The sequence below is a fragment of the Salmo salar genome, chromosome 21 (assembly GCF_965601325.2).
Source record: "Salmo salar chromosome 21, fSalSal1, whole genome shotgun sequence".
Lineage (NCBI taxonomy): Eukaryota > Metazoa > Chordata > Actinopteri > Salmoniformes > Salmonidae > Salmo > Salmo salar.
In genome coordinates, this window is record NC_138311.1 from 15,221,661 (window position 1) to 15,241,262 (window position 19,602).

Here is a 19,602-nt window from a genome sequence, read left to right on the forward strand (position 1 = left end):
ACTGCTCGTTCTGTGCATGATTTCCTGCAAGACAGGAACGTCAGTGTTCTGCTATGGCCAGCGAAGAGCCCGGATCTCAATCACATTAAGCACATCTGGGACCTTTTGGATCGGAGGGTGAGGGCTAGGGCCATTTCCCCTAGAAATGTCCGGGAACTTGCAGGTGCCTTGGTGGAAAAGTGGGGTAACATCTCACAGCAAGAACTGGAAAATCTGGTGCAGTCCATGAGGAGATGCACTGCAGTACTTAATGCACCTGGTGGCCACACCAGATACTGACTGTTACTTTTGATTTTGACCCCCCCCGCCCCCCCTTTGTTCAGGGACACATTATTCCATTATTCCACATGTCTCCGTTGTTGAATCTTGTTATGGTCATACAAATATTTACACATACATGTAAATAAATGCAGCTGACAGTGAGAGGATGTTAGTTTTTTTGCTGAGTTTATAAGGAATTAGAATTTATTTATACTTTTATTTTACAACTTAAGTATATATTAGCAATTACATTTACTTTAGATACTTAAGTATATTTAAAACCAAATACTTCAGGACTTTTAAGCAAGTAGAATTTTACTGGGTGACTCACTTTACTTGAGTCATTTTCTATTAAGGTATCTTTACTTTTACTCAAGTATGACAATTGGGTACCTTTTCCAACACTGCATAGCAGTAACACTTTATTTGGATAGTAACATTTTAACTAACCATTTACTAACCCTAGCCCTAAACTTACCCTCTTTAACCCTTATTCTAGACCTACCCCTAATTGTAACATTAGCAAGCAGCTGCTTATCAACATGTTCAACTTCATAAAAAACAAGTTTTCCCCATCTCAAAATGTACTATAGTAAGTGCCTATTATGTGCCAAATAAAGGTAACAGGGTTGACCATTTCATCTTAAAATCAGCCATAAACCCCCCTTGTGACAGGGGGAATGGAAGCTTGTTGTGTACAACAGGGAGTGGCAATTGAATGCAAGCTTAACAAAAAAAATTGTTACAAATATTTCTAGCTTATGTGTAACAGGGTTGACGTTAAGCTCGACCCGCTCAGTTTTCCACCACAAAGCACCAGAAAATGACCAAAAAGAGTAGAATCAGCTCACCTGATTAACACTATGATTTGACTATTAGACGTTCAAAGTCTCGTTTGAAAAAAAAATTTTAAAAAAGGAATATATTAAAATGATCGTTTAGTTCACATAACAGGGTTGACCTTAAAATGAGGGACAGACATAAATAAATGACGGGTCGCCACTGAGCTCGGGCAATTTGGAAGCAGTTGGACCGCTCTGCTTCAGCACATATAATCAATCTGGTAACCAGGGGAACTGTTATTAAGGGCTGAGAACAGGCACTGATGAATAGAGGATAGAGTGTAGTCAGTACATCTCTTAAATTGAGCGGCCTCAGCAAGTGTACAGTTTATTTTCCAAAACATCAGCAGGCAATTCAACACCCTAATCCAATCCATTCATAGCCAAAGGGGATCAACAATTGATGAATGTTACTTTCGAGAATGTTGCTTTCTCTATGCGTTTGATTATTTTTCACATAAAACACCAGGGTCTAAAATTAAAATTGGTATGCGATGTACTTACATGTATATTGGATTCTTGTAATGCAGTTATTACTAACCCTGGACCTGAAGAACTAAAGGATGTTCAAGCCCAGCACTAAAACACCTGATTCAACTACTCTAAGCGCCTCATGACACTCACTGTATATAATACTTGTACAGAACAAGCCAGATATGTCAAATCAGAAGATATGAAGAGTACAAGATCTATTCTAGGATATTGGGCTATTTAGGGATTCCAAAAAGTGAGAAAAAAAATATTCTGAAAATCTGTCTTGCCTACTACTTAAAATGCATACTGTGTACTAATCGTACTACATACCATTTATAACATTCTGTTTAGTATACATTTAATGCATTAGGCAATAAATAACAGCATACTAGGCTCCTCCTTCTGAGAATGTGTCATTAATACGCAATTGCGTCGATTCCCGCCATTCGTTCATTTAGGTACAGAGCGTCCCCTCAGCTGATTATCAACTATTGTCAGACAGACGTGGGCCTCAAAATATGATTCTCTTCCTCAATAGTGTGCAGCGAATTCTACTAGGTGAAAATCCGAAAGGAGTATGACATCCTGGCATTTAAAGCACAATACATAAAGCACAATCGAAATTTCACATACTATACATTTTTTTTTAATTGCATTCCCAAAATGCCTACTATTTAGAACGCAAGTACCTGTATTCGGACATGGCCAGAGTCTTTTCTCACAGGGTATCTTGCCCAATCTCTCAAAACCTTGAGCAGGAATTGAAACCATAATGATATGGTAATATATTCGAACAGTATTTGGCAATATCATAACTTCATAATGTTTGTTTTAATAGCTTTGGTACCATTTTCACAAAGTAACACTTGTAAGGCAGCCAGTCTTACATTCAAAACCTTCATTGTGCATACATTTACTTTGTAGACATCTTTCACCACACAACCTATTGATCCAAAATATAGATTTACTGGGAAATATGATGAGGACATTGGTTAAATCACCAAAACACAACGTAATGATATCTTCTCAATTTAGTTCTTTTAACAACCAGTTAATCCAAAAGCAAACATTTTTTAGATACATGTTTAAAAATAGCCCTTTGAATGTAGTATGCTAAATTACACTGTTTCACATTAGGCAATACACTTGCACTACCAATTAAAATTGGACTGAAAATCACATTTCCATAATTTCTATCCCATGTGTGATCAAAGAAGAAATCATTCACAATGTAATCAAATGAAAGAAATGAAAGCGACAATATTTAGCAGGCACTAGTTTGCATCAAGCCTGTCTTGAGTATTTGGCCATAGGTGCTCATCGAAAGCTCAGTAAATATCCTCATTGTTCATGAACCTGAGGGAAAACCTTTTGTCACGACGGATCTAAGCCTGATATACAATGCCTTCAGAAAGTATACGCCCCTTGACTTTCAAAGTTTCTTCAAGTGCAGTCAAAAAAAAATAATCAAGTGCTATGATGAAACTGGCTCTCATGAGGACCGCCACAGGAATAGAAGACCCAGAGTTACCTCTGCTGCAGAGGATAAGTTCATTAGAGTTACAAGCCTCAGAAATTGCAGACCAAATAAATGCTTCACAAAGTCCAAAGTAACAGACACAGCTCAACATCAACTGTTCAGAGGAGACTGTGTGAATCAGGCCTTCATGGTCGAATTGCTGCAAAGAAAACACTACTAAAGGACCCCAATAATAAGAAGAGACTTGCTTGGGCCAAGAAACCTGAGAAATGGACATTACACAGGTGGAAATCTGTCCAAATTTGAGATTTTTGATTCCAACCACTGTCTTTGTGAGACGCGGTGTGGGTGAACGGATGATCTCCGCATGTGTATTTCCCACCGTAAAGCACGGAGGAGGTTTTATGGTGTGGGGGTGCTTTGCTGGTGACACGGTCTGTGATTTATTTAGAATTCAAGGCACACTTAACCAGCATGGCTACCACAGCTTTCTGCAGCGATATCCCATCTGGTTTGCGCTTAGTGGGACTATCATTTGTTTTTCAACAGGACAATGACCCAAAACACACCTCCAGGCTGTGTAAAGGCTATTTGACCAAGAAGGAGAGTGATGGAGTGCTACATCGGATGACATGGCCTCCACAATCACCCGACCTCAACCTAATTGAGATGGTTTGGGATGAGTTGGACTGCAGAGTGAAGGAAAACAAGTGTTCAGCATATGTGGGAACTCCTTAAAGACTGTTGGAAAAGCATTCATCATGAAGCTGGTCGAGATAATTCCAAGAGTGTGCAAAGATGTCATCAAGGCAAAGTGTGGCTACTTTGAAGAATATAAAATATATTTTGATTTGTTTTAACACTTTTTTTGTTGTTACTACATGTGCCATTTCAGAGTTTTGATGTCATCACTATTATTCTACAATGTAGAAAATAGTCCAATTAAAGAAAAACCCTTGAATGAGTAGGTGTTCTAAAACTTTTCACCGGTAGTGAGTGAGTGGACTGTTGTTTCTCTTTGCTTATTTGAGCTGTTCTTGCCATAATATGGACTTGGTCTTTTACCAAACAGGGCTATCTTCGGTATACCACTGCTACCTTGTCACAACACAACTGATTGGCTCAAACGCATTAAGAAGGAAAAACAATCCGCAAATGAACTTTTAACAAGGCACATCTGTTAATTGAAATGCATTCCAGGTGACTACCTCATGCAGCTGGTTGAGAGAATGCCAAGAGTGTGCAAAGCTGTCATCAGGCAAAGGGTGGCTACTTTGAAGAATTTCAAATATAAATAAATAAATAAATAAATAGTTGTCACTATTATTCTACAATGTATAAAATAGTAAAAATAAAGAAAACCCTTTGAATGAGTAGGTGTGTTCAAACTTCTGACTGGTACTGTATATGGAAAATAAAACACTATTATATTTTGGTTAGATAATTATACAACCCTCTGAGTCAATACAGGTTATAATCACCTTTGGCAGTGATTACAGCTGTGAGTCTTTCTGGGTAAGTCTCTAAGAGCTTTCCAAACCTGGACTGTGCAACATTTGTCCAATTCTTCAAGCTCTGGCAAATTTGTGGTTGTTTATCCTTGCTAGGCAACCATTTTCAGGTCTTGCCATAGATTTTCAAACAGATTTAAGTCAAAACTCTAACTAGGCCACTCAGGAACATTCACTGTCTTCTTGGTAAGCAAGTCCAGTGTAGATTTGGCCTTGTGTTTTAGGTTATTGTCCTGCTGAAAGGCAAGTTAATCTCCCAGTGTCTGGTTGAAAGCAGACAACCAGGTTTTCCCCTCTGAGTTTGCCTATGCTTATCTCCATTCCGTTTCTTTTTTATCCTGAAAAACTCCACAGTCCTTAATGAATACAAGCATACCCATAACATGATGCAGCCACCAGTATGCTTAAAAATATGGAGAGTGGTACTCTAACTTTGTATTCAGGACAAAATGTTAATTGCTTTGCCAAATTATTTTGCAGTACTTTAGTGCCTTGTTGCAAACAGGATGCATGTTATGGAATATTTGTATTTTGTACAAGCTTCCTTCTTTTCACTCTGTCAGTTAGGTTAGTATTGTGGAGTAACTACAACGTTGTTGATCCATCCTCAGTTTCTATCACAGCCATTAAACTCTCTAACTGTTTTAAAGTCACTATTGGCCTCTCCGGCAACTGATTTAGGAAGGACACCTGTATCTTTATAGTGACCATCCAAAGTGTAATTAATAACTTCACCATGCTCAAAACAATATATAAAGAAAGAAAGAAAAGGGGATATTCAATGTCAGCTTTTTATTTTTACCCATCTACCAATAGGTGCCCTTCTTTGAGAGACATTGGAAAACCTCCCTGGTCTTTGTGGTTGAATCTGTTTGAAATTCCCTGCTCGACTGAGGGACCTTACAGATAATTGTATGTGTGGGGTACAGAGACGAGGTAACAAAGGGGTTGAATACTAATTGCCTCAAGACACTTCAGGTTCATTTTTTTTTTTTTATCTAATAACATAATTCCACTTTGACATTATGGGGTATTGTGTGTAGGCTTAGTGACAAAAGAAATCTCAATGTAAACCATTTTAAATTCAGGCTGTAACATAAGAAAATGTGGTAAATGCCAAGATGTGTGAATACTTTCTGAAGGCACTGTAGGTTTGGATTGAAATCATTGCATGCCTCATCCACGGCCTGAAGCAGGGTGATACGCTCATCGGGATGGCAATCATACATCTTCCACCTGTATTGTAATTGTGTATTGTATTTTATTGTACTTATGTATTGTAGTGGTCCTGTACGTGGCTCAGTTCATAAGAGCATGGCACTAGCAACACCAGTTTTCCCACTGGGGACACATACCAAAATGTGTGGACTGTAAATGGCATATATTACAGTAGTACTGTGCTGTATTGGCCAATACAATTTTAGTAAAGCAGTGGTGAAAAGTGAGTGTATAATTTTGTGTGTTGTACTAAGTCAATTGAAAATTGCCTTTCTGATTATCTGTTTTGAATTTGACTAAAAGTTGTGAAAATGTACCACATACTTGCAAAAATTACACCAAAAGCGATAACAAATAAAACTAACTACCACAGCTTCATAAGTACCTGGGTGCAGATGCAGGGTCTCGTTGTTGCAGAAGTCTGTGAAGCAGCAGTGCCTCTTGGAGACGTTCCGGGAGCTGTAGCAGAAGACTTGTCCCCTCATCTCGGCCGGGGACAGACAGGACTTGATGGCCTCCTCCTTCCCGTTGATCAGCATCACAGAGTTCCAGCAGGCCCCGTCCGCGCCCGTCTCACAGGTGTTGTTGGCACATAGCTGGCACACACACTTCAGAGCTGAAACAACAGGATGACGTCACCAGACGTCTGATTTTAGTACACTCCTACATTTGTGATTTTCTAGAGCCTTTCTTGCCAGGCTTCTGAAGAACATGAACTACTGTATAACTCGTGTTTTAGGACAAGCCATCTCAGCTACAGCATGGAAAACAGTATTTTTTTTATCAATTCCGTGGCAGGGGAAACAAGTATAATGCCTGTTCATTTAGAACCCAGATATTAACCCCCAGATAATCTTGTGCTCTTCTTGGAGATTCTACCCACTCCTGTCCTGATTTGATAAAGCGATGAGGACAGCATGGCTCTCCTACTTATAAGGAGGTAGGTCTATACTATCGGTCGGTGTCCATCTTTTGTAAGGGCAGAGAGGTTTGCCTGGTTGGACCTGTAGGGAATCTCTCAGATCATTCTCTCAGGTCCCTGCTACATGTCTGAGCGAAGCTCGATTTCTCTGAATATCAGATGTCCGCCAACACTACTGATGGGAAGATGAATAGACTAATCCATTCCAAATGCATGTTGTGTCCATATTTTACATATGCCTTTACAAGATTCCTGGGTGACTTCCTCCATCACTAAGTTGGAATTTCACTTTTTAATAAGAGTATGAATAAATAAAAAATGTATATATATACACACACTGTCACAAAAGTCTTTGAGCCCGTTTCCCAGATTGCTTTGTCAGGAATGGGCGCAAGCAAGCTTTTTGTTGCAGAAGTAGGCATCAAATGGGTCTGGCTACCTGACACTGACCAAACATTTGATATAAATTGTAATTGAAACAATTAAGAATAATTTTGAAGACAAAAATACTAAAATGATCAAAACACGTAATTTTATTTATTATTTGAGGGTATTTTCATTCATATCTGTTTTACTGTTTAGAAATGAAAGCACTTATGACTTCTTCAAATAGGGGGACTAGATATAAGTATATTTGGACAAAATTCACTTATAGTGTATTAAAGTAGTCAAAAGTTTAGTATTTACTTTAAGTTTAACTTATTTGCACAAAAGAAAACAAGTTATAAAACAACAGACAAAACATTATTATTATTTTTTTTTAACAGTGTGAAGGTGTGGTTGGAAGCCCAAGGGTTTATATGAAAACCACACCACAAAAAAAAAAAATATATACCACAGGAGGTTGGTGGTACCTTAATTGGGAAGGACAGGCTCGTGGTAATGACTGGAGCAGAATAAGTGTAATGGTATCAAATACATCAAACACATGGTTTCCATGTGTTTGATGCCATTCTGTTTGCTCTGTTCCAGCCATTATTATGAGCCGTCCTCCCCTCATCAGCCTCCAGTGCAATATTCAATATGTAAGTACAAAAATAAAAATGGTTTGTTAAAACAGATAAAACCTACTAATTATAAATGTAAAAAAAAGTATCAGTAATCACAAAAAAAGAAAAACTAAATATGTGAGTGTTAGGCTATATGGGGGATGCCATGATTAAGAAAAATTATGAATAATTCATTAATAATGATGAGTGAGAAAGTTACAGAGGCTACAACCAAACATGCTAACCTTTGTCCCTCTTACCCTCTCATCGTTCATGATGATAGCATCCACACAAATGTAAACGTGTTCAGAAACATCTTCACGTAAACACCGTGATGTCTTTTACTCAAGTAGACCCTTCTTCGAAAAAGCCATCAGCAGAATAAGTGCCAATGCCTGGATTTTTAGATCATATTACACTATAATATGACATAGCTTCTGTAAAGTCTCTTAAACAGTCGGCACCATCAAGGCACCGACCATACAACATTGTGGTAGGATATGGTCCAACCAAAACCTTTGAAAATGTTTGGTATTTGAAAATGAGTGAAGATGAATGCGTAATATCTAACTGTTTTATGTAAACATTACAGTTAAAATTACATCTACCCATTCATAGAAAATATACTTTCATCATAGTACTGTAAATAAAACGTTTTAAAAGCAACAAAATAATAATAAATAAACATGTAAAAGTTATTAACATTTACATTTAAGTCATTTAGCAGACGCTCTTATCCAGAGCGACTTACAAATTGGCATTTGTGTTTGGTTCATTTTACAAAAGGTGGGACAAATTGAGCCTCGGGAAAATACAATTCATTTTAACACTATAGAGTAAATTCGGTTTATGACATAGCAGCCTACAACGGACACAAGTCATTTTGCACATGAACCTGTGAACGTCTATCACGTTGATTCAAAATAAACCAAGTTTTAGACTGATCTTTTGACACGAGCTATTTTTCAGATGATTACACAGTGTAGATATTGCATAACGTTCAGGGCACAACATTTTTTCACAAAAAGATATGTAGCGAACTGTTATCATACATGAACGGCCGTCATCAAAATGACTAAGTCTACTCAAACTGTCAGGCTGTACATTTGAAGTCCAAATAACGAACGTTACAAGCATAAGCAGTACTCGACTTGGACTGAAATAGGCCCCGGTGATAATTTTGGGTGCCGGTACGGTTTATATTTAGTTGCAGGGGTGGCACAATGCTTTTGAGCTAATATTCTATAAAAGGAACAGGAGCTCGAGCAGTATAACGTTTGAGATGCCAGTACTCCGGTGAGCTCCTGCCCGTCAAGCACTGAGCATAGGACACAGCAAAGGAGCCTACAATTACCGCCTAAACAACCCATGATACACGCAGTGGTCGCACAGTTTAAATAAGAAACCCAGAGAACGTTTGTCATATAGCCTACCTGTGCACAGCTGTGCGACAGATATAAATATCAATGCCGCTTCAACCGTGGGGAGCCTGGTACGAGTCATGGCCGGAGGAGCACCATCTGCTTGGTTCGCGGACGCCTGTCTATACCGTTTTTCTAGAGTAAATCATTACTTTCGTGGTAAATCCGTCATGTGTACACTTCGCATTGCTCCACTCTAAATAACCAGAGAGAGAGAACTGAATACGCAGTAGGGTGATTTGCTCCGCCTCTGTCGACTGGAATTTAAAGGGATTAACGCTCCAGCCCACTGATAAAGACATGCGAATGAGATACGAACGCCCCTTAACTGTCGAATGTCTGATAAATTGTCCTCTATAGCCTATGTCAATAGCAACCATTTAATCGTGGAGCACACTTGTCTGTCATAAACCAAAATTGGCGCCTACATTCAATAAGTTTACCATTTATAAATTGTCCTGTGCTTGGGTTAAGGTTTTCCCCCCAAAAAATCATAGCAGTACATTTAAAACATGTTTGTGAGGACTGATGACCCACCTTTGCATCTGGCACCACAATCAGCTGCATTCTCATTTACCTATTTGGGTATTTCAGAAGACAATATTGCCTTGCTGCAGTACAGCAATATTGTCACCAGTCAAACATCGAAGATAAAAGCCTATATAAAAAAAAAGCGTGTATGGCTCCCTGGGCGAACCCCCCCACCAAAATGTATCATAACATTTAAAACTATAAAAAATATATACAAAAATAAGACTCATAAATATAAAAAAGAAATAAAGAAAGAAAAAAATAGCATATAAATAAATTAAGAGAATTGAATTACACTATTACCCTATTGCTAACAAAAAAACACAAATAAAACGAAATTGCACAAATCCTATCACACAAATAATAGAATAACACACTTACAAAGAAGAGAAACTGATTATTACACTATAGTAACTGTAGTTACTGAGACCTCTCTCTGTCTTTCTGAGAAGACTGACTGCAACATCCACATGCATACTGGGAGACTGCATCAGCTTGCTCACATGTTGGATCTGGCTCCAGATGTCATACCACACCACTGTACAGATGCTGAAGCGGTATGATACCACCTCCTCTGACAAGGACTGGGCCTCAATCTTCATCACAGGGTCTTTGGTTTGATCCCTCACCTCAATCAGTGCCTCTCTCACCGCTGCTGCCTGATACCTCAGTGGCTCGACACTTAACGTTACTCTCCCACCTTGTTTCAGTCCACATCTTCAAAGTGATGTCCACATGTTTTTTCAGGATGGCTCATCCCTGTGTGGAGGCTGAGAACAAGGTGTACAGTTTGGGTAAGATGCCAAAGTGGCATCGACAGAACTTTTAGCAGCATCCGCCACAACCAGGTTCAACGTGCGAGCCACACATCGCACAAATAGAGCTCTTGGATTCATTTCCAGGAGTCTGGCTTGGCCCCATTATCAAAAGACTGTCTTCTGCAGTCCCCAAAATTAATTTTTAGCTCCTCTAATCTTTTGAGAATCAGGGATGCCAAATATTGGCCCGTGGACTCCTCTGCCTCCAAAAACCCCAGAGACATTTTACTTTATGTGGGGCTCCTCCTTCAGTGAGACAATTCTAATCACTACTGACAACTGTTCAGTGTGGCTGACATCTGAGGTGCAATCTAGAATGATAGAGAATAATTGTCAGCTTGATATTACTCACCATTATTGAAATGACCTTGCTACTCAACAAATCAATGAGTTCTTTCTGTATTTGGTGGCCAAGGTAGCTGGTGGTGTGACTCGAGGTCCCCTTTTGGACACGGTTAAGGTGCTCTTTCATGACTGGATCAAATTGTGCCATCAGTTCAACCTCTGAGGAAATTTCCATTTGACGGAGAGTACAGTGTTTGTGTGTCCCCTTAGTGCCAGATTTATAATTGCCAGAGACTGTACAATAGCAGTCAGACGTGTCAACACCTCTCTCGATCTTGTCCTCTCAGCCTCCATAAGTGCCAGCTCATGCTTATCAATTGATTCCCCTTTTTTGATCCTCATTGCCAGTTCTTTCCATGTTTTCATGCAGTTTTGGTGTTCTGGACTGTTGTCGTGTGAAGTCAGCAAAGAACATGCATGTTTCCAGTCTATCAGTCCTGAGTTTGCTAAATTCATTTTCTTCTTAGAAAAGAGTTTGCAGCAGAAGAGGCTGTTGTTTCTTTCAGAATACACCAACCAACTTCTAGGGATTTTTTCACCTCTCACCAACGTCTTCCTGAAATACTGGTGGTGGCAACTTCTTCCATCACTCTCATTCCTTGGGAAAACAAAGTTAGGGGTAGCTCACTTGGTCCTCTGCAAACTAGTTGTGTCCGAATCAGTCAGAACTGAAGCCCAGTCAGCAGGGTCTGTAGACAGTGTCTGTAGACAGTGGTTCATCCTCAGCAGCAGGATTTGGTGGGGATGCTGCTACAGTACAGGCATTTTTAATGGAGAGCACATGGGCATTAGTTTACACACGTTATTCACAGCATTTGTAGTGGTGGAACATCCCACATACAGTGGGGGGAAAAAAAGTGTTTGATCCCCTGCTGATTTTGTACGTTTGCCCACTAACAAAGAAAGGATCAGTCTATAATTAATGGTAAGTTTATTTGAACAGTGAGAGACAGAATAACAACAAAAATATCCAGAAAAAAAACGCATGTCAAAAATGTTAGAAATTGATTTGCATTTTAAATGAAGGAAATAAATATTTGACTCCCTCTCATTCAGAAAGATTTCTGGCTCCAAGGTGTCTTTTATACAGGTAACGAGCTGAGATTAGGGGCACACTCTTAAAGGGAGTACTCCTAACCGCAGCTTGTTACCTGTAAAAAGATACCTGTCCACAGAAGCAATCAATCAATCAGATTCCTAACTCTCCACCATGGCCAAGACCAAAGAGCTCTCCAAGGATGTCAGGGACAAGATTGTAGACCTACACAAGGCTGGAATGGGCTACAAGACCATCGCCAAGCAGCTTGGTGAGAAGGTGACAACATTTGGTGCGATTATTCGCAAATGGAAGAAACACAAAAGAACTGTCAATATCCCTCGGCCTGGGGCTCCATGCAAGATCTCACCTCGTGGAGTTGCAATGATCATGAGAACGGTGAGGAATCAGCCCAGAACTACATGGGAGGATCTTGTCAATGATCTCAAGGCAGCTGGGACCATTGTCACCAAGAAAACAATTGGTAACACACTACTCCATGAAGGACTGAAATCCTGCAGCGCCCGCAAGGTCCCCCTGCTCAAGAATACATATACATGCCCGTCTGAAGTTTGCCAATGAACATCTGAATGACTCAGAGGACAACTGGTAAAAGTGTTGCGGTCAGATGAGACCTAAATGGAGCTCTTTGACATCAACTCAACTCGCCGTGTTTGGAGGAGGAGGAATGCTGCCTATGACCCCAAGAACACCATCTCCACCGTCAAACATGGAGGTGGAAACATTATGCTTTGGGGGTGTTTTTCTGCTAAGGGGACAGGACAACTTCACCGCATCAAAGGGACGATGGACGGGGCCATGTACAGTCAAATCTTGGGTGAGAACCTCTCAGCCAGGGCATTGAAAATGGGTCATGGATGGGTATTCCAGCATGACAATGACCCAAAACACACGGCCAAGGCAACAAAGGAGTGGCTCAAGAAGAAGCACATTAAGGTCCTGGAGTGGCCTAGCCAGTCTCCAGACCTTAATCCCATAGATAATGTGTGGAGGGAGCTGAAAGTTCGAGTTGCCAAACGTCAGCCTCGAAACCTTAATGACTTGGAGAAGATCTGCAAAGAGGAGTGGGACAAAATCCCTCTTGAGATGTGTGCAAACCTGGTGGCCAACTACAAGAAACGTCTGACCTCTGTGATTGCCAACAAGGGTTTTGCCACCAAGTACTAAGTCATGTTTTGCAGAGGGGTCAAATACTTATTTCCCTCATTAAAATGCAAATCCTTTTATAACATTATTGACATGCGTTTTTCTGTATTTTTGTTGTTGTTATTCTGTCTCTCACTGTTCAAATAAACCTACTATTAAAATTATAGACTGATCATTTCTTTGTAAGTGGGCAAACTTACAAAATCAGCAGGGGATCAAATACTTTTTCCCCCCACTGTACATACCCAGTAATAATAAAATCATCATTGTTACCTACAATATGGAAACTTAAAACTTTGCAAAAGGGAAATTATTTATTTTGTTTATGTTATGCAGGGATGCACACAAACACACCTGAAGAATCCTGCTGGGGACAAGTGGAAGCGAATGGAAGCGAATTAATCCATGTGTGTTGATTTGGCACTCGAGCATCAATACATTACCCATCCCCCAACACTGCCAACAGTCAAGACTAAACCAATTCACCTTGGTGGTGTGCAGACTGGTTATATGTTATTCTTAACGATTTTGCAAAAAAACTAGAAAAAAATGCACCAGTTCTATGAATTAATTGTGGTTTATTTGGTAGCATTTCGTAGTGTGACTGATTTTACTAATCGCATTAGTACTGTACAAAGTTAGATGTGTGCTATTTGATCGATTCCCCTGCTCCCTCGGGCTTCCAGTGGGGAGACCTGAGGTCAACCTACCCCCGCCCCCCTCCCCATCTCGTACTTCTGAGTGGGAGACCTTCCCAGGTAGTAGCCTGCCTAACTCACAAACTAGAATCAGGGCGCCCACTTCGACAAAGTTAATTGACCCACAGTCCCACACGGTGATGTGATATCACTGATGTGACGAGCAAGTGAGCAATAGAAAACCGATTGCGCAAATGTCACAATTTTTTTGTGCCCGTGCCGCCCCACGTGCACAGTACACAACAGGTGCACAACAGCACAGTGATATTCTTAGCTTGAGAGCTCTTTCCAAACAATGCAGTGATAAATATAATAAAAACCACACAAGAACTATGATGCAAGTTAGAAACATGAGAATGCAAGTATATACAGGTCAGTGCCAGTACCTCATTCAATGTGCAGGGGTACTGGAGTGCCTGAGGTGGGTATAGACATACAAAAAGTAACTGGTAGAAGGATATACAGTGCTTTCAGAAAGTATTCATACCTCTTCACTTATTCCATGTTTTGTTGTGTTGCAATCTGAATTCAAAATGAAAAAACATTTCTCACCCATCTACACACAATACTCCATAATGACAAAGTGAAAACATATTTTTAGACCAGAAAAATCTAATTTATTGAAAATGTAATACAGAAAATAAAATGTACATAACTATTCACACCCCTGTGTCAATCAATACATGTTAGAATGACTTTTGGCAGCGATTATAGACGCGATTATTGACAGAGCTTTGCACATCTGGATTCTACAATATTTGCACACTGTTCTTTAAAAAAAAATTAAGCTCTGTCAAGTTGGTTGTTGATCATGGCTAGACAGCCATTTTCAAGTATTGCCAACGATTTTCAAGCCGATTTAAGTAACTAGGCCACTCAGGAACATTCAATGTCATCTTGGTAAGCAACTCCAGTGTATATTTGGCCTTGTGTTTTAGGTTATTGTCCTACTGAAAGGTGGATTTGTCTCCCAGTGTGGTGGAAAGCAGACTGAACCAGGTTTTCCTCTAGGATTTTGCCTGTGCTTAGCTCCATTCCGTTTCTTTTTTATCCTGAAAAAACTCCCCAGTCCTTGCCGATGACAAGCATACCCATAACATGATGCAGCTACCACCATGCTTGAAAATATGAAGTGGAACCCTGACCTGTTCACCGGACGTGCTATCTGTCCCAGACCTGCTGTTTTCAACTCTCTAGAGACAGCAGGAGCGGTAGAGATACTCTCAAAGATTGGCTATGAAAAAGCCAACTGACACTTACTCTTGTGTTACTGACTTGTTGCACCCTCGACAACTACTATGATTATTATTATTTGACAATGCTGGTCATTTATGAACATTTGAACATCTTGGCCATGTGCTGTTATAATCTCCACCCGGCACAGCCAGAAGAGGACTGGCCACCCCTCATAGCCTGGTTCCTCTCTAGGTTTTGGCCTTTCTAGGGAGTTTTTCCTAGCCACCGTGCTTCTACACCTGCATTGCTTGCTGTTTGGGATTTTAGGCTGGGTTTCTGTTCAGCACTTTGAGATATCAGCTGATGTAAGAAGGGCTATATCAATACCTTTGATTTGATTTTGATTTGGCACTCAGTGAAGTGTTGTGTTAGATTTGCCCCAAACATAACACTTTGTATTTAGAACAAAGTTCATATCTTTGCCACATTGTTTGCAGTTTTACTTGTGCCTTATTGCAAACAGGATGCATATTTTGGAATATTTGTATTCTGTACAGGCTTCCTTCTTTTTACTCTGTCATTTAAGTTAGCATTGTGGAGTAACTACAATGTTGTTGACCCATCCTAATTTTTCTCCTATCACAGCCATTAGACTAACTGTTTTCAAGCCAGTATTGGCCTCTCCGGCAATTGAATTAGGACGGACACCTGTATCTTTGAAGTGACTGTGTGTATTGATAATAACACATTGAATAATACATCAAATAAATAATCATTTTAGCAACAGCGTAGGTTGTGTCTAATTGGGTACAAACCTGTGGATGTGCATAGAATCAGTGAGGATAGTCTGTGGGAGAGGGAGAGCAGTAGCTGTCACCCACCGGGCACACCCCCTCATTTCAATGTGGAAATCGGTGTAATATTTGGTTGAGACGATCAATGAGATTTCAACCTTTATTCACCCACTCATAAAGACAGCCAGAAGTTTGTGTTGAATTCCCGATGTGTTATCACTTCGCTTTCAACCATTTATATAACAAAATGAAATTTAAACGTGTTAAAGCACAACCAGATGACTTGGATTGCAGTTGAGATTACATTAAAAGTACACGGTGTAAGTGATCAATGCTGTACAAGATTCTGTGCAGATTATTTTTGCAATTGTGAAGATCTCAGACCTGTGACCTTTGCATGCTCTTGAACATGCACGCTTTATGATTACATAAGACATTTATAGTTACAGTAACCTCAAAATGTGGCCATGGATATGCAACTCATTTTAAGGTTGAATAAATACGGTTACATTCGTTTGTAAAATAGGCTATTTACTGTATTTAAAAAGTAATTTTGAATTGTTTGGTTGACAAAGCAACCAAATATCAACATTTAAAAGGATCTCTCATGCTTGGACAGTTTCATTTGAACCATTGGCTTAATCGTATTGTTTAACTTGTATTTTTGGTTTAGATGGAGACATGAATCCAACATATTTGCTAACTTGTAGACAAGTTAATAGGCTATTTACTGTATTCCAAAAGTGATATTGAATGGTGTTTGGTGAAACCAAATATTAGCATGAAGGAGATGTAGCTTTTATGCCACTGACCTAGTCCGGCTTTAATTCCAGTTTGTCTACAAATTAATCATTGACATGTTGGATTCACGTCTTCATCTCAACCAAGAAACAAAGTTAAAGAGTAGGACGAAATCAAACTTTGTTGAAAGTGCATTTAAGGTTTTATTAGATTAGATTTGCAAAGTTCTAGTCTTTAACTTAAATATATTTTTGGTTGAGATGAAGACATGAATCCAAAATATAATTTATTAATTTGTAGACAAACTGGAATTAAAGCCAGACTGACAAACTGGAATTAAAGCCAGACTAATTCAGTGGCACAGATGGAACTATCCAAGCAGGAGATGCATCTCTTTCAAATGTTGATATTTACAGTAGTTGCATTGACAACCAAACAATTAAATCCAGTTTATCTACAAAATTAATAATTTATACAGTTGAAGTTGGAAGTTTACATACACTTATGTTGGATTCATTAAAACTCACTTCATTAAACCACTCCACAAATTTCTTGTTAACAAACTATAGTTTTGGAAAGTCGGTTAGGACATCTACTTTGTGCATGACAAGTCATTTTTCCAACAATTGTTTACAGACATACTTTCACTTATAATTCACTGTATCACAATTCCAGTAGGTCAGAAGTTTACATACACTAAGTTGACTGTGCCTTTAAACAGCTTGGAAAAATCTGGAAAATGATGTCATGGCTTCAGAAGCTTCTGATAGGCTAATTGACATCATTTCAGTCAATTGGAGGTGTACCTGTGGATGTATTTCAAGGCCTACCTTCAAACTCAGTGCTTCTTTGCTTGACATCATTGGAAAACCGAAAGAAATCATCCAAGACATCAGAAAAAAAATTGTAGCCCTCCACAAGTCTGGTTCATCCTTGGGAGCAATTTTCAAACGCCTGAAGGTACCACATTCATCTGTACAAACAATAGTACGCAAGTATAAACACCATGGGACCACACAGCCCTCATACCGCTCAGGAAGGAGACGCGTTCTGTCTCCTAGAGATGAACGCACTTTGGTGAGAAAAGTACAAATCAATCCCAGAACAGCAGCAAAGGACCTTGTGAAGATGCTGGAGGAAACAGGTACAAAAGTATCTATATCCACAGTAAAGCGAGTCCTATAGACATAACCTGAAAGGCCGCTCAGCAAGGAAGAAGCCACTGCTCCAAAACCGCCATAAAAAAAGCCAGACTACAGTTTGCAACTGCACATGGGGACAAAGATCGTACTTTTTGGAGAAATGTCCTCTGGTCTGATTAAACAAAAATAGAACTGTTTGGCCATAATGACCATTGTTATGTTTGAAGGAAAAAGGGGGAGGCTTGGAAGCCGAAGAACACCATCCAAACAGTGAAGCATGGGGTGGCAGCATCATGTTGTGGTGGTGCTTTGCTGCAGGAGGGACTGGTGCACTTCACAAAATAGATGGCATCATGAGGATGGAAAATTATCTGGATATATTAAAGCAACATCAAGACATCAGTCAGGAAGTTAAAGCTTGGTCGCAACTGGTTCTTCCAAATGGACAATGACCCCAAGCATACTTCCAAAGTTGTGGCAAAGTGGCTTAAGGACAACAAAGTCAAGGTATTGGAGTGGCCATCACAAAGTCCTGACCTCAATCCTATAGAAAATTTGTGGGCAGAACTGAAAAAGCATGTGCGAGCAAGGAGGCCTACAAACCTGACTCAGTTACACCAGGAATTGTGAAAAACTGAGTTTAAATGTTTTTGGCTAAGGTGTATGTAAACTTCGACATCAACTGTATGTTAGATTCACGTCTCTATCAACCAAAAATCGAAGAAAAAAAACCCCACAAACTTTAAATGCACTTTATTTAAAGTCCTATTCTTTAAATTCAATTATTAGTTGAGATGGAGACGTGAATCCAACATTAATGATTAACTTGAAGACAACCAAAGCTTGAAATCCTAGGCCTATGTGTATTGCTGTCACGTCCTGACCAGTAAAGGGGTTATTTGTTATTGTAGTTTGCTCAGGACGTGGCAGGGGGTGTTTGTTTTATGTGGTTCGGGCTATGTATTTAGGTAGAGGGGTGTTTGGTTTATGTGTTCCGGGGTTTGTTGGTTTATGTTCTATGTTAGTTATTTCTATGTTCTAGTCTAGTCCTTTTAGTTCTATGTTTAGGGTTTTGATGGACTTTCAATTGGAGGCAGCTGTTCCTTGTTGCCTCTGATTGAAGGTCCTATGTATAGGGGTGTTTTTGTATTGGGATTTGTGGGTAGTTGTCGCCTGTTTAGTGTCTGTTCGCCTGACAGGTCTGTTAGTGTCGTTCGTTGCGTTTGTATACGTGTTTTGTTTGTTTTTCCTTCTTTTTATTTAGTAAAGAACATGTGCATACACGTTGCCGCTGCACCTTAGTCCAATTCTTACGACACCTTTGACAATTGCCTATTTGTTGTTGAACCCTGGGTTGAATTGAAACAATAGCTGATGATGACTTTGCAAATGCTATACTTTAGAGGCCTAAATAGACTCACTGATGATATACGACTTATAAAAAGTATGGTTACATTTTGATAGCAACAGTAAATATATGTAGTTATTAAAAGAGCTCTCGAGAATCATTCTCATGATAGAACATTGGTAGTAGTGTGTGACAAATATCGAAGATAAGCAGGGCTGGATGGCAGACCAAATTAATAAATATAGATAGATCAACTGTCCAGTAGGAGGTCCAGACAAGACTGTTTTTTTTCTGATAGTGGATATAATGTTGAAGATCTGATATCGTTTCAAAAAAAAGGTACAAATTCAACATAATTTTCTATGTTGAAAATTGGTTACAATGAGGACCTAATCCTGTGGTTGAAATTTTTGTTGATTCAACCAGTTTGTGCCCAGTGGGTAGCCATTTAACAGGCTTATGGCCAGGGGATAGAAGCTGTTTAGGAGTCTGTTAGTCTGAGCCTTGATGCACTGGTACCGCCTGCTGGACGGGAACATGGAGAACAGTCCATGTCTCAGGTGGCTGGAGTCTTTGGGAATTTTTCGGGCCTTTTTCATACACCGCCTGGCATGTACATCCTGGATGGCTGGGAGCTTGCCCCCAGTGGTGCGCTCGGACGTCTGGTCAGGATGCTCTCAATGGTGCA

The 19,602-nt window shown here is 39.6% G+C and overlaps 1 protein-coding gene across 1 annotated transcript in view; it reads right to left on the bottom strand.

The window, feature by feature from the left end:
• LOC106581819 (activin receptor type-1C) overlaps window positions 1-9,416 on the bottom strand; it is a 33,754-nt gene extending 24,338 nt beyond the window's left edge. Inside the window, exons 1-2 of the mRNA XM_082966980.1 lie at window positions 9,131-9,416; window positions 6,172-6,402 (exon numbers count right to left, since the gene is read on the bottom strand). Of these exons, the coding sequence (XP_082823106.1) occupies window positions 6,172-6,402; window positions 9,131-9,200 (301 nt within the window). The 5' untranslated portion in view covers window positions 9,201-9,416. The remainder of the gene's footprint in view (window positions 1-6,171; window positions 6,403-9,130) is intronic.
• Window positions 9,417-19,602: the final 10,186 nt, after the last annotated feature.